At 41.8% G+C, this 16,933-nt stretch overlaps 1 protein-coding gene across 1 annotated transcript; it reads right to left on the bottom strand.

Annotated features, from left to right (window-relative positions):
• Nucleotides 1–488: 488 nt before the first annotated feature.
• On the bottom strand, nt 489–7,210 carry LOC113016190 (B- and T-lymphocyte attenuator-like). Its single transcript, XM_026158819.1, has 5 exons — nt 6,621–7,210; nt 1,666–1,986; nt 1,489–1,530; nt 1,286–1,411; nt 489–1,204 (listed from the first exon to the last, which is right to left on the bottom strand). The coding sequence occupies exons 1-5, from the start codon at nt 6,703–6,705 to the stop codon at nt 924–926; spliced, it is 855 nt and encodes a 284-aa protein (XP_026014604.1). The 5' UTR covers nt 6,706–7,210; the 3' UTR covers nt 489–923.
• Nucleotides 7,211–16,933: the final 9,723 nt, after the last annotated feature.

Genomic DNA, 16,933 nt, shown 5'->3' with positions numbered 1-16,933 from the left:
AAACTACAACAAAGAATAACTAATACATCTGCACAGCAGTGCTGATTTTCTAACACTGGAAAATAACTCAAAATGTTAGAAATATTCCAGTGTTAGAAAATCAGCACTGATCAGTGTTAGCCATTGTTAATCTTCAAAACTGACTAGGTTACTTTTAAACATATAACACTGTCAAAAGTGTTAATTTAACACTCAACAGTGTTTAACACTCAGAGGTGTGGGCCCATATAGACACTCTCCAGTGTTAATTTAACACTGGAGATTTTGCTGTGTGTGAAGGTTCTCAGTCATCCAGGTCATCGTAGTCAAAGGAGCTTGCAAAGAAAAGCGTCTGGACTTCTTTAAGTTACTTGAAGACGTTTCACCTCTCATCCGAGAAGCTTCTTCAGAACTAACCCTAACCCTAACCCTTCTTCAGAACTGAAGAAGCTTCTCGGATGAGAGGTGAAACGTCTTCAAGTAACTTAAAGAAGTCCAGACGCTTTTCTTTGCAAGCTCCTTTGACAATAACTAATACAGATACAAAACCAAAATACGACTACAACAAGAGTCAGACAGAAAAATTAAAAATAACAGAAAATGAAAATAGAAAAACTGAAAAGGCTGGATCGAAAACTCCAGGATCATGACAAGCTAATGAAATAAACTGGGAAATTAGCCAAAAAAACAGAAGCATTCTCTTGTATCATCATTTTATCTATAAGGACTGGCTTTTGGACACAGCCTCAAGTAAACATTTAAGGATCTGCAGGCTTTGGCACTTGGACATCTTTTTTCAGCCCTGGAGATGACTGCTTATGGTTTACAGGTTGTATTTTGCACTTCAAGAGAATCTTTGCATCACCTGCTAATTGTACAGCTCGTGGTTGAGAGCAGCATACACAACAGATCTGTTCCTCTGTCTCTCTGCCCACGCGGATTGGTCAATATGCCTTCTCATTATCTCTTGATAATGTCATCTCAATGTGTTGCATTGATGGTGTTCTTCCCTTGTTACATCTCCGAGATTGCAGAGCAGAGGGGCCTCCTCTTTCCAAGTGCTCAAAGATTACTTTTGAAAAGAACTGATCCACCATGGGGATCTCCACCTGCTGTAAACATCCAAAAATGTTTGTGGGGAAAACTATTGATGAAAAAATGTGATAAGCTTGAAATATTTTATATCTTACCTGATTTTCAGCTTGACTGTCTTTCTTTGGCTTCCCTGCAGGATGGACAGTTTACATGTTTAGTATTCAGTATGTCTGGTGATGTTTTATTTTGAAGAGGCGAGAGAACAGCTCACCTTTACAGCCTCGCATTGATATGACAGATATGATTATGACTATGATGACGAATGTGGCGATCCCAGCAGCAGAGTACACGTACAGCAACAAGGTTTCTGTATTTTCAGGAGCAGAAGTCGTGCTGACTGCAAGAAAAACAGGTTTCAGTCAGTTTGGATTTAATAAAGCTACAAAAACACAAATTATATAAAATCTTTCTTACCTCTGACATTATTCTGTGTAATAGTGGTAATTTCAGCATGATCTGTAAAAAACAAAACAGAGAAGCTGTCTGAGGTCTGAACAACACAAAAATATCATGAGATTCAGAAAAAGTCCACCGTTCAGTGTGAGTGAAGGTTTCTTAGAGAAGTATAATTAGTGAAAAATCCACACTCACCATAGACATTGACAGTGATGGCATGACTCGTACTCCCTCCACCTTGACACTGATACTGACCAGAGTCATGTCTGAGAATGTTCTGGAAGATCAAATAGAAGATCCATACTGATTTGTTTAAAGGTTTCAAATCTGTTTTAATGTGACTGTCACCGCTGACATTGACGGGGACAATAGCTTCCTCAACTTTATACCAGGTGACTGTTGTTGGTGAATCATTGCAAAAAAATACTGGGCAATTAATCCAAAGTTGTTGTCCAGCTGATGCATTATAAACTGTGTTGCGACGTACTCTAATTTCTGTAGAACAGTCAGAGTCACCTGCAGAAGAGAAATTATACCAAACACATGAAGAAGAACAATTAGAAATTAAGAAACGTTTGATGTTAATTTTAATTTAATTAAGAACATAAAACAATATATTACACAAGAGACTGATCAAAGGTGTTTAGACAATACATTTATATAAAGACTGTTTAATTGGACAAAACAAATAAATATATAAACAGAAATAAAAATTGTGCACATTCCTATAACCTTTCTAGAAAGATATTAAAAGTATAATGAATACTCACTGTACAAAAGAAAGAAAAAGTATAATTTGCAACAATAAGATCAAAAGAGAAGTAAACATGAGGTATGACAGACATCAAAAATGGAAAAAAAAAAATCTAGAATAAAAAGTGTCACTGGGTGACATTTATTTGATGATGTCATGACAGGCTGTGTGGCAGGCAGGCAGCAGGAGTGGTGGACCGAAAATGCAGGACTCTTGGAGACGGGACTTAAATTCAAAACCCAGCTTTTTTGCTGGAAAAAACTCTCAATCAATTAAACTCACCAAAACAAAAACAAAATCCAAAACTCTACGGACTGAATTGGAACAGAGAACCTAAACAGGAGCCAATCACACAGCAGCTAGAGGGTCGCAACATTGATGACATGACAAAGAGTAAAGGAAAACACAGGGCTTATATACCCAGGGGAGTAATCAGGGAATGGGAAACAGGAGGGAGACACAGCTGGGAGGAATTAGGGCAAACGAGACAAAGAGAAGTAAAAGTGAATTCACTGACATAAGTCATGGACTTTCAATGTAAAACAAGAAACAAGTAACAATGATGCAGACTGAACTAAATCTAGAATAATGATAGTGAACACAGCACAACTAAAGAATCAGAACATAAATCCTAGTACAGAAAAAAACACCAAAATATAAGAAAAAGAAAATGTTGGGTCAAAATGACCCAGAACTGTGACAGGAAAAGTAATTTGCATGAACTCCAGCAGTTCAGCAAACTGTGAGTGAACCCATCCTAACACAAAGGGAAACCTAAAGCCATGTGTATTAATTTAATGTCACTGCTCTTAAAAACTGAGCTCACACTCTCACTACAAGATCCACCAGCAGGTGTCACGGAGCCGTTTATCATATGACAGAAAAACTGGAAGTTTAAACTTCTGTGACAGCACGTATCATTACTGTCCTCTAGAAAACCTTTAAGAAATCATTTGCTTTTCATTTTGTACCAAATAATTTTATGTTGAGAAGAATAAGATAAACCCTGAGGATTCACAGTAGTTTAAAAAAGAGCTGTGAGATTTTTCCTGTGAGAATATCAGTATAGGCAGGTCCACCACTGATGTCCTGTGTTTTTCACAGATGGTTTGGTGGAGGGTCAGTGGTGGAAGGAACGATGACTAAATCTGGGAGTTAAATTCTTGCACCCACTATCAGATTCTACACTGGTGCAGTGGGTCCTGGGTTCCTCCTAGTCAACAACAGTACCCGGCCTTATGTGGCGAGAGTTTGCACATGAGAGGATGAAAGAATTTGCACCACTGACTGGCCTCCACACCAACCTGACATAAATCCAACAGAACACCTGTGTAACATTATGTTTCAGTCCATCTTACACCACCAGGTTGCAGAGGTGTGGACTCGAGTCACATGACTTGGACTCGAGTCAGACTCGAGTCATTAATTTTATGACTTTAGACTTGACTTGAAATAATGTTCTAAGACTTGTGACTTGACTTGGACTTTTACACCAATGACTTGGGACTTGAATTGGACTTGAACCGGTTTACTTGAAAAGACTTGATATTTTACCCCAAATATAAAATTTAACATGCATATTATATAGAGATTGAAAATGTGACGTCATTCACGGGTAGAACCGCAAAGGATTCTGGGAACTCGTGGCAAGCGGTACTAGCGCACGCAGGCTTTCAATTGAAACCAGTCACACAGCGATAAAAAGAAACACAAAAATGTCAAGAAGCTGTTGTATTATTAACTGCAATAGCTGGTCGCATGACAGCCACGGGAAGCCGACGGGTAAAGAGATCGGTTGTTATCGGATTACGTCGTTGAAGAGAAATTGTTCGAGCCATGTTTCCGAAGTGACAAAGATGCGACTGGATTGCAGCCATTCAAAGACCAATTATAACGTCCCAGAACACTCCAGCTCACAGGTTAGTCTGCTCCAAGCATTTACACAAAGGTCAGTCTGCTGTTGTAGTTAATGCGTCATTTTTCTTAACATAATTGGTGATATAGGTTACAAGCAAGTCTGGCGCTGAACAGAAATTGTCGCGCTATGCTCCTTTGTTTATTGTGCATAAATAGTGAATTGTCCTGACAGAATATTGTGTTTCGCTTCTGTTATTATGGTACATTGACAAAAACATATACTTTTATTCACAGGGTAAAACAGTTGTTTTGTATCACTAATTGTCCAGTACGATTACAGCATACAGTATTGTTGTCACTGCTACATTTCTGTGATGCTACCAGAAATTATTTCCACTGCTAATTAACTACCGTTGAGCTCAAAGGTCCTATTAATAAACGGTTAACGAATGTGTATTTATGACGACGATTTGTGAGACTGGTAAACTTATGATACGTACGATGGTCTTTACTTTCTACACGGTGCATTTCAAGGTCCTGCACCCATCCGTCGGTAAACTGTACCTGGGCTTGTTGCAGTGACCGGAAGTTACTAAACTTCATGAGTGTATGCACTCACTCCAAGAAGCGTATAATTATAAATATGCATATAAATATGCTACGATGAGATAGCTGACTTCATCTAACTAGCAAATGTTTTCCAGGCTACGTTGGTGATGCAGTTTTTTTTTAAATTATATATTTTTTAAAATATCATTTATTTATGTATGATATTTTTGTCATGCGATTTTAAAGCCGGTCCTACAAGCGCATCCAAGAATAACATGCAGCTTATCTCAGAACTGTCGGTGAAAATTATTCTTGGAGCTAGGTTTAATTGAGCTGCATTTTAAAGAGGTGCAATTTCACAATTTGTGTATATTTTCTAAGTTCACTATTTTGTCATGTGTTGAGAAAAACACAGATTTAAAAATTACATGGGTCTAATATTTACATTTAGCATATAACTGCAACATGCTTTTTTTCGTTTTTTTTTTTTAAAGACTCGAAAGGACTTGAAATTCAAAATTTCAGACTTGTGACTTTACTTGGGCTTTTACACCAGTGACTTGAGACTCGACTCTGACTTGCCTGACATTACTTGAGACTTGACTTGAGACTTGAGGATAAAGACTTGAGACTTACTTGAGACTTGCAAAACAATGACTTGGTCCCACCTCTGCCAGGTTGCACCTAAGACTGTCCAGGGACTCAGTGATGGCCTGGTCCAGATCTGGGTGCAGATCCCCAGGACACCATTCCTTCCTCAGGAGCATGCCCCGATGGTGTCTGGCATACATTCAAACATATGGGGGGTGGGGGTCACACAAACCGCTAAGCACTATTTTGAGTTGCTACAGTAACAGTTTGCCAAAATGGACTAGCCTGAAGTCATAATTTTTGTCTGACTTTGAATTCAGCCTTTGTAGGTCGATAATTTTCATCTCCAGTACAAAATGTGGCATCCTTGTTATTCCTAACACACTACCCAGTCCATAGTTTTCCCCATTGAGATTTGTTGCATTTTCAAAGTTTTCCTTTAATTTGTTTTTAGCTGTATAGTTTAGAAATGACTATGCACTCCAATCTTAACTAGTGCACAGAAAATGTTTCACAGGTTTGTGTCCACCACACAGTAAATTCAGGGAAGCAAGTCATCTGTGGCGCATCTGTGGTTTGACACTTTGCTGCTCTGGGGTCTGAGTTGGAACCAATTCTTTCTTTTAAAACAAGTTTCATGTTCAAATTTCTGAACGTTAAAGGCTGGGTATTTTTATGATTCGCTCAAAATGTACAAAAAGAGGCTAAATATGAGGTGAAACAGCTGCATTGTGACGTTTAATGAGTTTCTGTTATGTCAGAAAAGTTGAGGAAAAAATATTCAGATTTTATATTGATTCAAGATTGGTACAGTAAGTGGATGGTATTGTTTTAGTAATTAAAAATGTATTTTATCAAAAGCGGGTGTGAATGTGAATGCAAATTGTTGCCTGTGTCTGTGTTAGCCCTGCGGCAGTCTGGCAACCTGTCCAGGGTGCACCCTGCCTCTCGCCCCAGGTCGGCAGGGTTCCAGCCCCCGCAACCCTGAAAAGGGATAAGCAGAAGCGAATAGATGGATGGATGAATATTAAAACATCCAGAAAACCTCTAAAGATCGTCCACATGTGTGAACTCAACTAAAATCTCCAGCATAGCATCAAAGACCATTTTACAGTGTCTTGTTTTGTCCTTCATGTTGAGGCTTTCTTTGAAGGCGGAAGGTTTGAAGGCTGCGCGGTCAAGCCTTTCAACGTGTCCTTTTCAATTACTATAAAAACTACTAGATGCCTGCTTTGGGTTTTTGTGTATAGCAAAAGATAAAGGATATTTTAAACCTTTTACAGCTGATTTCCACAATTTTCGATCTGTAACAGTAAAATTTTTAAACTCAGCCGTGAACAGAGAAGCAGACGTGTTCAGACTGAAATGGAGCTATTTAAAATGAATAAGAATCACTTACTCTCAGCATCCGGAGTGAGGATGAGGACTGTGAAGATCAGCAAATAAAGGATGGTCCTGCACAAGTAATGTTTCATGGCAGACATTTAAGTAACCAGCTGTCTACGTGGTTAAAACCTGTTTGTGCTCTGTATGTGACAGTACATTGTATGTGGTTGACTTCACTTCCTGCTTCTGATTACAGGGGTCTTTAGATGCATACTGGTGTTAAAGTTTGTGCTTTTGAGGCTGGTGCACCCAGTATATACCTAACACTGGCAACATTGGAGCAGCACACAGGAAAAACACACTGAGATAAAACCTTTAGTAAGAAAGTACATTTGCAAGAGAAAAACACAAATCAAGAGACTGTCTTTTTCTGTCAGAGTGTTATTATTTTTGCTAATTTCTGGCTAACTCTATACTTATGCATTTTAAAAGTCCTTCATGCAGGTGGTGCATCTATATAAATACTTCTTTCACGTCTCAGTCTTTTGCATTTGTTGGCAACAATCACCTTACATCTTCATCTCTAGCTACACTGGCCATTGTGATCTCACCCACAGGTTTGAGGTCTGTTGTTTTGAATTCTTGACTTTTTGAAAGGTGCCGTTTTGTTGTTTGTTTGTTTATTTATGTATTTTTAACAGAGTGTGACCATATTCAGTTCACAGGATTAGGCAGACTAGCTCATTTAGTTAGGCTAGCTTGATTAGTAAAATGCTTATCCCTGTGACACTAGATAGCATGGTACCTTTAGCTAACTTAAAAAAACATTCTTAAAATAAAAGGAACTTTCTGGAAAATCTGGACAGCATACTTCTTAGAGCAGGAGCCTCCAACATGTTGTTCCTTTTCAAATACATTTCAAAACTTGTGTAGTCAAATTTGATTGGTCAATCATCAAACCAACTTATATGTACGAGGAATCAAATTCATAGTTTTTCTATCAAATGATTATTTGACAATTAGGTGTCAAACAGTTGCAATGCTGTCAAACTTGATGAGTCAGTTTTGATGGGCAGTACGAAGAAGGTCAATGCCGCGACAGAGGCCTTGTTGAAAGTGGCAAATCACTCAATGAAGCACTAGAAGCCCTTCACTGATGGCAGGATTGTAAAGGAAACTATGACTGCATGGCTGAAACGTTATTAGGTGACTGGCAAGGAGTATGTCTGCACTGTCTGCAGATGCATTAAAACTGCCGGAATTGGACGTGCAGAGGCGCAAATCATTTTAAATCCAGTGTGCTGAGTCTGTCGACTCCAGTGATACAGCCCAGCTGGCTGTTTTCATTCAGATGATGTTTGGTGACTTTTTTACTTCCACTGAAAACTACAAGTAGAGGAGCAGATATTTACAACCACTGAAGGACTACTTTGTAGGAAAAAAAAGATCCCTGTTGAAAACCTGGTGTCTGTGAAAACTGATGGAGCACCTGCTGTGACTCAGGATTTAATTGGACCCGGACTTTCTTAAGTTTCTAAACTATCATTGCATCACTTACCAACAGGCTCTATGCCCATAAATGATGGAATTTGACCATGTCATGCTGCCTGTTGTTAATAATGTTAATGTCATCAGCTCCATTCGAGCAAAGGCAAAGCAACACCAAAGCTTCAAGTTGTTCCTGGAGGAACGCTCTGCCAAGTATAGGGATCTCCTCCTCCACACAGAATTAGACGGTTAAGTCGGGTTAGATACTGAAATGCTTTCTTTCATTGATCGGTGAAACCGAGGCTTTTATGGAAGTGAGGAAGGAGGATACCACACTATTATCTGATATTACCTGAGTTGCTGCTTGATCTTGGTTTCCTGACAGATGTGACTGAGAGAGAAAATTAACCGCCTGAACCTACAGATACAAGGCAAAGATAAAAACATATTTAGTGTGAATGCTTTTGAGAAATGAAACAAGCACATGTAACGAAATCATAATTGAATAAATAATATCTGTGTATTTGTAATTGCATTGTTTTGTTTTGACAGCATTGTTTTAATTTAGTAGTGCAAGATACATTTCTTTGTAGTGTATACAGACATAAAACATGCACTTGCAAGTGAACTAAATATTTTTGTGATGTTAATGCAACTTTTAAGTTGTGGATACCAACATTTTTGTAAATGTTCAGGAAAAACAAGCTTATTCGGTTGGTTTGTGTTGAAATGAAACATTTGAAAGGATGAGTAGCTCTCAGAGGGGAAAAAGGTTGGAGACCCCTACCTTAGAGTGTCTGCTGCTGAAGCTGAAAGCTAAACATTAAAAAACAGCACACACGTTAACCCTTAATAAGATTTAAAAGAAACTTATCCAAAAGCTGTTTCAAGGAGTTTAATGTTAGGAGTGAAGAGGCAGACTGAATGGAACTGAAAGCAAGTCATTTATTGTGAGCTGTACAAAACTTAAAACAAGTACAAAATAATAAAAATGAAAACAATAAACTTAATGAAACCAGAACCTAGAAAACATACTAAGGCTAGCAATACCAGGATAGAACAGACACTGACAAAGGACAAGAGAAGACAGCAGCTTTATATACAAAGAAGGGCAATTAGGGGAAGTGGAGACAGTTGAACAGAGTCAAAAGCAAAGCTGAACACAACACATGCAAGACCAGCAAATTAAAGGAACATCTAACACTGTAAAGGAGAATAAACAAGATACGGGCAAACATGGGGACGAACAAAACCTGAAATATGCAAGAGAATACAAACAAGCTAAAACCATGGACAGAAGACAGAAACTACAAGTAAAAAGACCTGAGGCTACTGATTTAAAAAAAACTACAACAAAGAATAACTAATACATCTGCACAGCAGTGCTGATTTTCTAACACTGGAAAATAACTCAAAATGTTAGAAATATTCCAGTGTTAGAAAATCAGCACTGATCAGTGTTAGCCATTGTTAATCTTCAAAACTGACTAGGTTACTTTTAAACATATAACACTGTCAAAAGTGTTAATTTAACACTCAACAGTGTTTAACACTCAGAGGTGTGGGCCCATATAGACACTCTCCAGTGTTAATTTAACACTGGAGATTTTGCTGTGTGTGAAGGTTCTCAGTCATCCAGGTCATCGTAGTCAAAGGAGCTTGCAAAGAAAAGCGTCTGGACTTCTTTAAGTTACTTGAAGACGTTTCACCTCTCATCCGAGAAGCTTCTTCAGAACTAACCCTAACCCTAACCCTTCTTCAGAACTGAAGAAGCTTCTCGGATGAGAGGTGAAACGTCTTCAAGTAACTTAAAGAAGTCCAGACGCTTTTCTTTGCAAGCTCCTTTGACAATAACTAATACAGATACAAAACCAAAATACGACTACAACAAGAGTCAGACAGAAAAATTAAAAATAACAGAAAATGAAAATAGAAAAACTGAAAAGGCTGGATCGAAAACTCCAGGATCATGACAAGCTAATGAAATAAACTGGGAAATTAGCCAAAAAAACAGAAGCATTCTCTTGTATCATCATTTTATCTATAAGGACTGGCTTTTGGACACAGCCTCAAGTAAACATTTAAGGATCTGCAGGCTTTGGCACTTGGACATCTTTTTTCAGCCCTGGAGATGACTGCTTATGGTTTACAGGTTGTATTTTGCACTTCAAGAGAATCTTTGCATCACCTGCTAATTGTACAGCTCGTGGTTGAGAGCAGCATACACAACAGATCTGTTCCTCTGTCTCTCTGCCCACGCGGATTGGTCAATATGCCTTCTCATTATCTCTTGATAATGTCATCTCAATGTGTTGCATTGATGGTGTTCTTCCCTTGTTACATCTCCGAGATTGCAGAGCAGAGGGGCCTCCTCTTTCCAAGTGCTCAAAGATTACTTTTGAAAAGAACTGATCCACCATGGGGATCTCCACCTGCTGTAAACATCCAAAAATGTTTGTGGGGAAAACTATTGATGAAAAAATGTGATAAGCTTGAAATATTTTATATCTTACCTGATTTTCAGCTTGACTGTCTTTCTTTGGCTTCCCTGCAGGATGGACAGTTTACATGTTTAGTATTCAGTATGTCTGGTGATGTTTTATTTTGAAGAGGCGAGAGAACAGCTCACCTTTACAGCCTCGCATTGATATGACAGATATGATTATGACTATGATGACGAATGTGGCGATCCCAGCAGCAGAGTACACGTACAGCAACAAGGTTTCTGTATTTTCAGGAGCAGAAGTCGTGCTGACTGCAAGAAAAACAGGTTTCAGTCAGTTTGGATTTAATAAAGCTACAAAAACACAAATTATATAAAATCTTTCTTACCTCTGACATTATTCTGTGTAATAGTGGTAATTTCAGCATGATCTGTAAAAAAAAACAAAACAGAGAAGCTGTCTGAGGTCTGAACAACACAAAAATATCATGAGATTCAGAAAAAGTCCACCGTTCAGTGTGAGTGAAGGTTTCTTAGAGAAGTATAATTAGTGAAAAATCCACACTCACCATAGACATTGACAGTGATGGGATGACCCATATTCCCTCCATTTGACACTGATACTGACCAGAGTCATGTCTGAGAATGTTCTGGAACATCAAATAGAAGATCCCTGCTGACTTGTTTAAAGGTTTCCACTCTGTTTTAATGTGACTGTCTCCGCTGACATTGACGGGGACAATAGCTTCCTCAACTTTATACCAGGTGACTGTTGTTGGTGAATCATTGCAAAAAAATACTGGGCAATTAATCCTAAGTTGATGTCCAGCTGATGCATTATAAACTGTGTTGTAGAACAGTCAGAGTCACCTGCAGAAGAGAAATTATACCAAACACATAAAGAAGAACAATTAGAAATTAAGAAATGTTTGATGTTAATTTTAATTTAATTAGAACATAAAGCAATATATTACACAAGAGACTGATCAAAGGTGTTTAGACAATACATGTATATAAAGACTGTTTAATTGAAGACTAATAAATATATAAACATATCCATCATATTGCAACAATAAGATCAAAATAGAAGTAAACATGAGGTATGACAAACAGTAAGAATGGGGGAAAAAAAAGATTAAAAAGAAAAATCACTTTGTGACATTTATTTGATGTTCAGTGGAAAAGTAATTTGCATGAACTCCAGCAGTTCAGCAAACTGTGAGTGAACCCGTCCTAACACAAAGGGGAACCTAAAGCCATGTGTATTAAATTCATGTCTACCTTTTACTGTCAGATATTCCACTGCTCTTAAATACTGAGCTCACGGTCTCACTACAAGATCCACCAGCAGGTGTCCCGGAGCCGTTTATCATATGACAGAAAAACTGGAAGTTTAAACTTCTGAGTTTTCAGGACAGCACCTATCATAACTGTCCTGTAGAAAACCTTTAAGAGATGATTTTGCTTTTCACTTTGTTCCATTTGAGAGGCAGAACATAAAATCAGAAGCTTCAGAGGAGTTTAAAAAATAGCTGTGAGATTTTTTTCTGTGATAATATGAGTATAAGCCGGTCCACCACTGGTGACCTGTGTTTTTGACAGATGAGAGCAGCTTCACCCTCAGCACTGTCCGGTATGCATACAAGCACGTGGGGGTCACACAAACTGCTGAGTACCATTTTGAGTTGCTGCAGTGACAGTTTGCTAAAATGGACTAGGTCTGAAGCAAATGGTTTTTTAATTGGATTTTCAATCTGTCTTTGAATTCGGCCTTTGTAGGTCGATAATCGTCATCTTCATTACACAATGTGGCATCCTTTCATTCCTAACACGTTACCCAGTCCACATATTTCCCATTGAGATCTGATGAATTTTCAGTTTTCCTTTAATGTTGTTAGCTACAGATTAGAAATGACTGTGCACCCCATTTACCAAAATTACTAAAGTAATCTTAACTAGTGTTCAAATTTTTAAATATTAGAGGCTGGGTGTCTTTATGATTGGATCACAATGTTCAAAAAAAGAAGCTAAATATGAGGTGAAACAGCTACACTGTGACATTTCGTGAGATTCTGTAATGACAGAAAAGTTATAGAAAAAAATTATATTGATTCAAGATTAGCATAGTAAGTGGATGGTATTGTTTTAGTAATACTAACATATCCAGAAAACCTCTAAAGATCGTCCACATGTATGAACGCAACGAAAATCTCCAGCATAGCATCAAAGACCATTTCACTGCGTCTTGTTTTGTCCTTCATGTTGAGGCTTTCTTTGAAGGCGGAAGGTTTGAAGGCTGCGCGGTCAAGCCTTTCAGCATAACCTGTAAATTACTATGAAAAAATATTAGTTGCCTGCTTTGGATTATTGTGTATAGCAAAAGGTAAAGGATATTTTAAACCTTTTACAGCTGATTTCCACAATGTTTGAACTGTAACAGCAAAAATATTTAAACTCAGCCGTGAACAGAGAAACAAAGACGTGTTCAGACTGAAATAGAGCATTTAAAATGAATAAGAATCACTTAATCTCAGCATCTGAAGTGAGGATGAGGACTGTGAAGATCAGCGAATAAAGGATGGTCCTGCACGAGTATGTTAGGAGGTGGTGGGTAGGTGTACTGTTGTTGTTTGGGTTTTGTTTTCCTTTTGGTTATAGGTAGGCGAGGCGGGGCTTGATGGCATTCCAACACACCTGCGACGCATCGGACGTCATCAGTGAGCGCTTTTAGGGAGCAGAGTCACGGACGTCTGGTGTCGGAGTATTATCGCTGTCACAAGTGGTAACGAGTTAGCACAGGCTGCATCTGTTGATTTTACGCTGTGGAGCTGTATGTTTTAAAGGATCCACGTTTCGCCTACTTTTCTTTGTCTTAGCCTGTTCCATCGCCTGCCCGCCTACCTAGGATTTTGTGTTGGCTATTCTGGATCCGCGACGGAGTGCTACGTACCATCAGGCGGCGATCACCGCAGCGGCTGTGGTTTGGGGTGGTCAAGTAAGCTCTCCAACTCTCTCCGTCCACTTGTGTTTAACGTTCGGCTATCAACGGTATGCCATAAACCCTGTTTTGTTCCCTGTTGTCAGGTAGCTCCGGTGCGTCTGCTACCTACCTGTATGCTTCGGCTCCATCTCATCGCCTCGGTGTTTTCCTGCTGGCACATTTTTATTTATCACTGTATATAGCCCTTTCCCTTGTAAATATTCCCCCTTACTCGTGTATATAAAAACTTGCATCACAAACTATTCTGCGTCCGTGTGTGTTTCTGCCACGTAATCCATCTGTGTAATCCAGCTAACCTAACAGAATACTCCGACCATTTTTGATGGATTCGGCAGAACACACAGGTCCCGCGTCCGGCGATTTACTCCAGAAACACGAGGAGTCTTTGTCTAGTTTGTCTCGGCAGTTGGCGGCGTCCGAGCAATGGGCAGGCCGAGTTAATGAGACCCTGTCGGCCATTCAAGAGACTTTGGCTCGGCTAGTTCCTCCTACTGCTCCCGTTGTTCCTGCTCCCCCGCCCATACCGTCTGCCTCACTGAGTGTGGGCTCTGTTCGTGACCCCGCTCCCCCGGCTCTGGTGCCTTTTACGGGAGAGTTGGGCCGTTGCGGGGGTTTTTTGATTCAGGTTTCTCTGCTTTTTCAGCGTTATCCCCAAGCGTTTTCCAATGATGCTGTTAAGATTTCTCATGTTATCGGTGCCCTTCGTGATCATGCTTTGGACTGGGCCGAGGCTTATCTCGCTTTGCATCCCGTGGAGACTGTCACGTATGAGCAGTTTGTTCAGGATTTTCACCACCCCCTGCACTCGGACGAGGCCGCGCGGCAACTGCACGGGCTCCGCCAAGGGGGCCGGTCGGTGGCGGAGTTTTCTATTGATTTCCGGGTTAAAGCCGCGGAGACGGGGTGGGGTGAGGACGCGTTGCGCGGGGCTTTCGCCATTGGATTGGACAATCACATGAAGGATGAGCTCGCCACTCGTGACGAACCGGAGAGTTTCGAGGCTCTAGTTAATCTGGCTATTCGTATCGATAATCGCCTTCGCGAGCGTGAGAGGGAGAGGGGTGGCCGGGTCTGTGCTGGAAGTGCTGAGCGCGCCGCGGTGCGCACAATATTCCGTCCTCCTCCTCCCGGTCCGGCCCGCGCACGGTCTCCTCCGGCGTCTGCCGCTGAGGAGCCTATGCAGTTGGGTCGTACACGGCTGACGCTGGAGGAGCGTCGGAGGCGGTTTGAGGGACGGTTGTGTTTGTATTGTGGCCAGTCGGGCCATTTTGTGTCCACCTGCCCGTTGCGGTCAAAAGGCGGTGCCCACCAGTAACTGTGGGGGTACTGGTGGGTGGCACTTCCTCTCTTTCCCAAATTCCCCGCATGCAACTTCCTGCTGTCGTTAATGCCGCGTCTGGCGCTTTCTCTACTAACGCGCTTTTGGATTCTGGCGCTGAGCAGAATTTTATTGACGGCGGTCTCACGAGGCGCCTCGGGATTAAGACTATACCCTTGCGGGTTCCCGTCTCTGTTGTGGCTCTCACCGGTCAGTTGCTGCCCTCCGTCACTCATGAGACTGAACCGGTTTCGTTGATTCTTTCTGGTAATCATCGTGAGGTTCTTCGTTTTTTTGTTTTTTCCTCCCCGGAGTCTCCCATCGTTTTAGGTTATCCGTGGTTCGAGCGTCATAATCCTCATATCAATTGGTCCTCCCGTCGCATTGAGAGTTGGAGTAGCCACTGCTTGTCTCACTGTTTACAGTCTGCTCTTCCGCCTTCGCCTGTCTGCTCGTCTAAGCTGGCGCCCGAGGAGGTGGATCTTTCGTCTGTACCCGAACAATATCATGATCTGGGGGCGGTTTTCAGTAAACGCTGTGCGCTCTCGCTTCCCCCCCATCGCCCTTATGATTGTGGCATTGAACTGTTACCTGGAGCTCCTTTGCCCACCAGCCGGCTGTATAACCTCTCTGGTCCAGAGAAGGCAGCCATGGAGAGGTATATTACGGAGTCACTGGAGGCGGGCCTGATTCGTCCATCGTCTTCGCCGTTGGCGGCGGGTTTTTTCTTTGTGGATAAGAAGGATGGATCTCTCCGACCCTGCATTGATTTTTGGGGTCTTAATGACATTACTGTGAAGAACTAATATCCTCTTCCCCTGATCTCTTCTGCTTTTGAACCTTTACAGGACGCGGTCATTTTTACGAAGCTGGACCTTCGCAATGCGTACCATCTGGTGCGCATGCGCCAGGGAGATGAGTGGAAGTCGGCCCTTAACACTCACCGTGGTCATTACGAATACTTGGTAATGCCTTTTGGTCTGACGAATGCGCCGGCAGTGTTTCAGGCGTTGATTAATGATGTGCTTCGGGACTTTTTGAATCGGTGTGTGTTCGTTTATTTGGATGACATCCTTGTTTTTTCGCGGTCGTTTGAGGACCATGTTCAGCAGGTGCGCAGCGTTTTGCAGCGCCTCCTGGAAAACAAACTTTTTGTGAAAGCGGAGAAGTGTGAGTTTCATGCTCATTCTGTGTCGTTCCTGGGCTATGTCTTTGCTAAGGGGCGGGTGGGGCCGGATCCTGGCAAAATCAGGGCGATTGCTGATTGGCCGACTCCTTCCTCGTGCAAACACCTGCAGAGGTTTTTGGGGTTTGCTAATTTTTATCGCCGATTTATTAAGAACTTCAGTCAGATCACCCTTCCGCTCACCCGGCTTACGTCCTCGGCTCGAGTTTTCTGTTGGTCTCCTGAGGCCGAGCAGGCGTTTGCTCGGTTGAAGGAGTTGTTTTGTTCCGCGCCCGTTCTCGCCCACCCGGATGGTGCCAGACAGTTTGTGGTGGAGGTGGATGCTTCTGATGTGGGTGCGGGGGCGGTGTTGTCGCAGCGCTCGTCCGATGATGGCCGTCTCCATCCGTGCGCATTTTTTTCGCGGCAGTTTTCTCCGGCTGAGCGGAACTATGACGTGGGTAATCGTGAGCTGCTGGCGGTTAAGCTGGCTTTGGAGGAGTGGCGTCACTGGTTGGAGGGGGCGGAACAGCCGTTTGTGGTTTGGACGGACCATAGGAACCTCTCTTATATTCAGAGTGCGAAGCGGCTTAACTCCAGGCAGGCCAGGTGGCAGCTGTTTTTTTTTTTTTAGCCGGTTCCATTTTACGATCTCGTTTCGCCCAGGTTCTCGCAATGTTAAGCCGGACGCTTTGTCCCGTCAGTTTTCCCCCGCGTCTGAGTCTACGGGGGTGGTTCCGATCATCCCCTCGTCTTGCGTGGTGGGGGCCGTGACATGGGAGATCGAGAGCTTGGTGCCCCAGGCACAGCGGCAGGATCCGGACCCGGGTTCGGGCCCGCAGGGTAAACTGTTTGTTCCGGCGGCCGTGCGCGCGCGTGTCTTGCACTGGGTGCACGCGTCTCGTTTTGCTTGTCATCCTGGCGTGCGTCGTACGGTTTCCCTGCTACGGCGCTCCTTTTGGTGGCCCGCT

This window comes from Astatotilapia calliptera, chromosome 23 (genome assembly GCF_900246225.1).
Source record: "Astatotilapia calliptera chromosome 23, fAstCal1.2, whole genome shotgun sequence".
Lineage (NCBI taxonomy): Eukaryota > Metazoa > Chordata > Actinopteri > Cichliformes > Cichlidae > Astatotilapia > Astatotilapia calliptera.
The sequence above is the reverse complement of the archived record's forward strand: the minus strand, read 5'-3'. Positions and strand labels throughout refer to the sequence as shown.

What these genes read in the sequence shown, in the direction of transcription:
- LOC113016190 (XM_026158819.1), bottom strand. Translation starts at nt 6,705, where the DNA reads ATGTCTGCCATGAAACATTACTTGTGCAGGACCATCCTTTATTTGCTG. An exon ending in CCTCACTCCGGATGCTGAGA is followed by an intron (nt 1,987 to 6,620) that starts GTAAGTGATTCT and finishes TCTCTTCTGCAG; the next exon opens with GTGACTCTGACTGTTCTACA. An exon ending in ATCAATGCGAGGCTGTAAAG is followed by an intron (nt 1,205 to 1,285) that starts GTGAGCTGTTCT and finishes TCCATCCTGCAG; the next exon opens with GGAAGCCAAAGAAAGACAGT.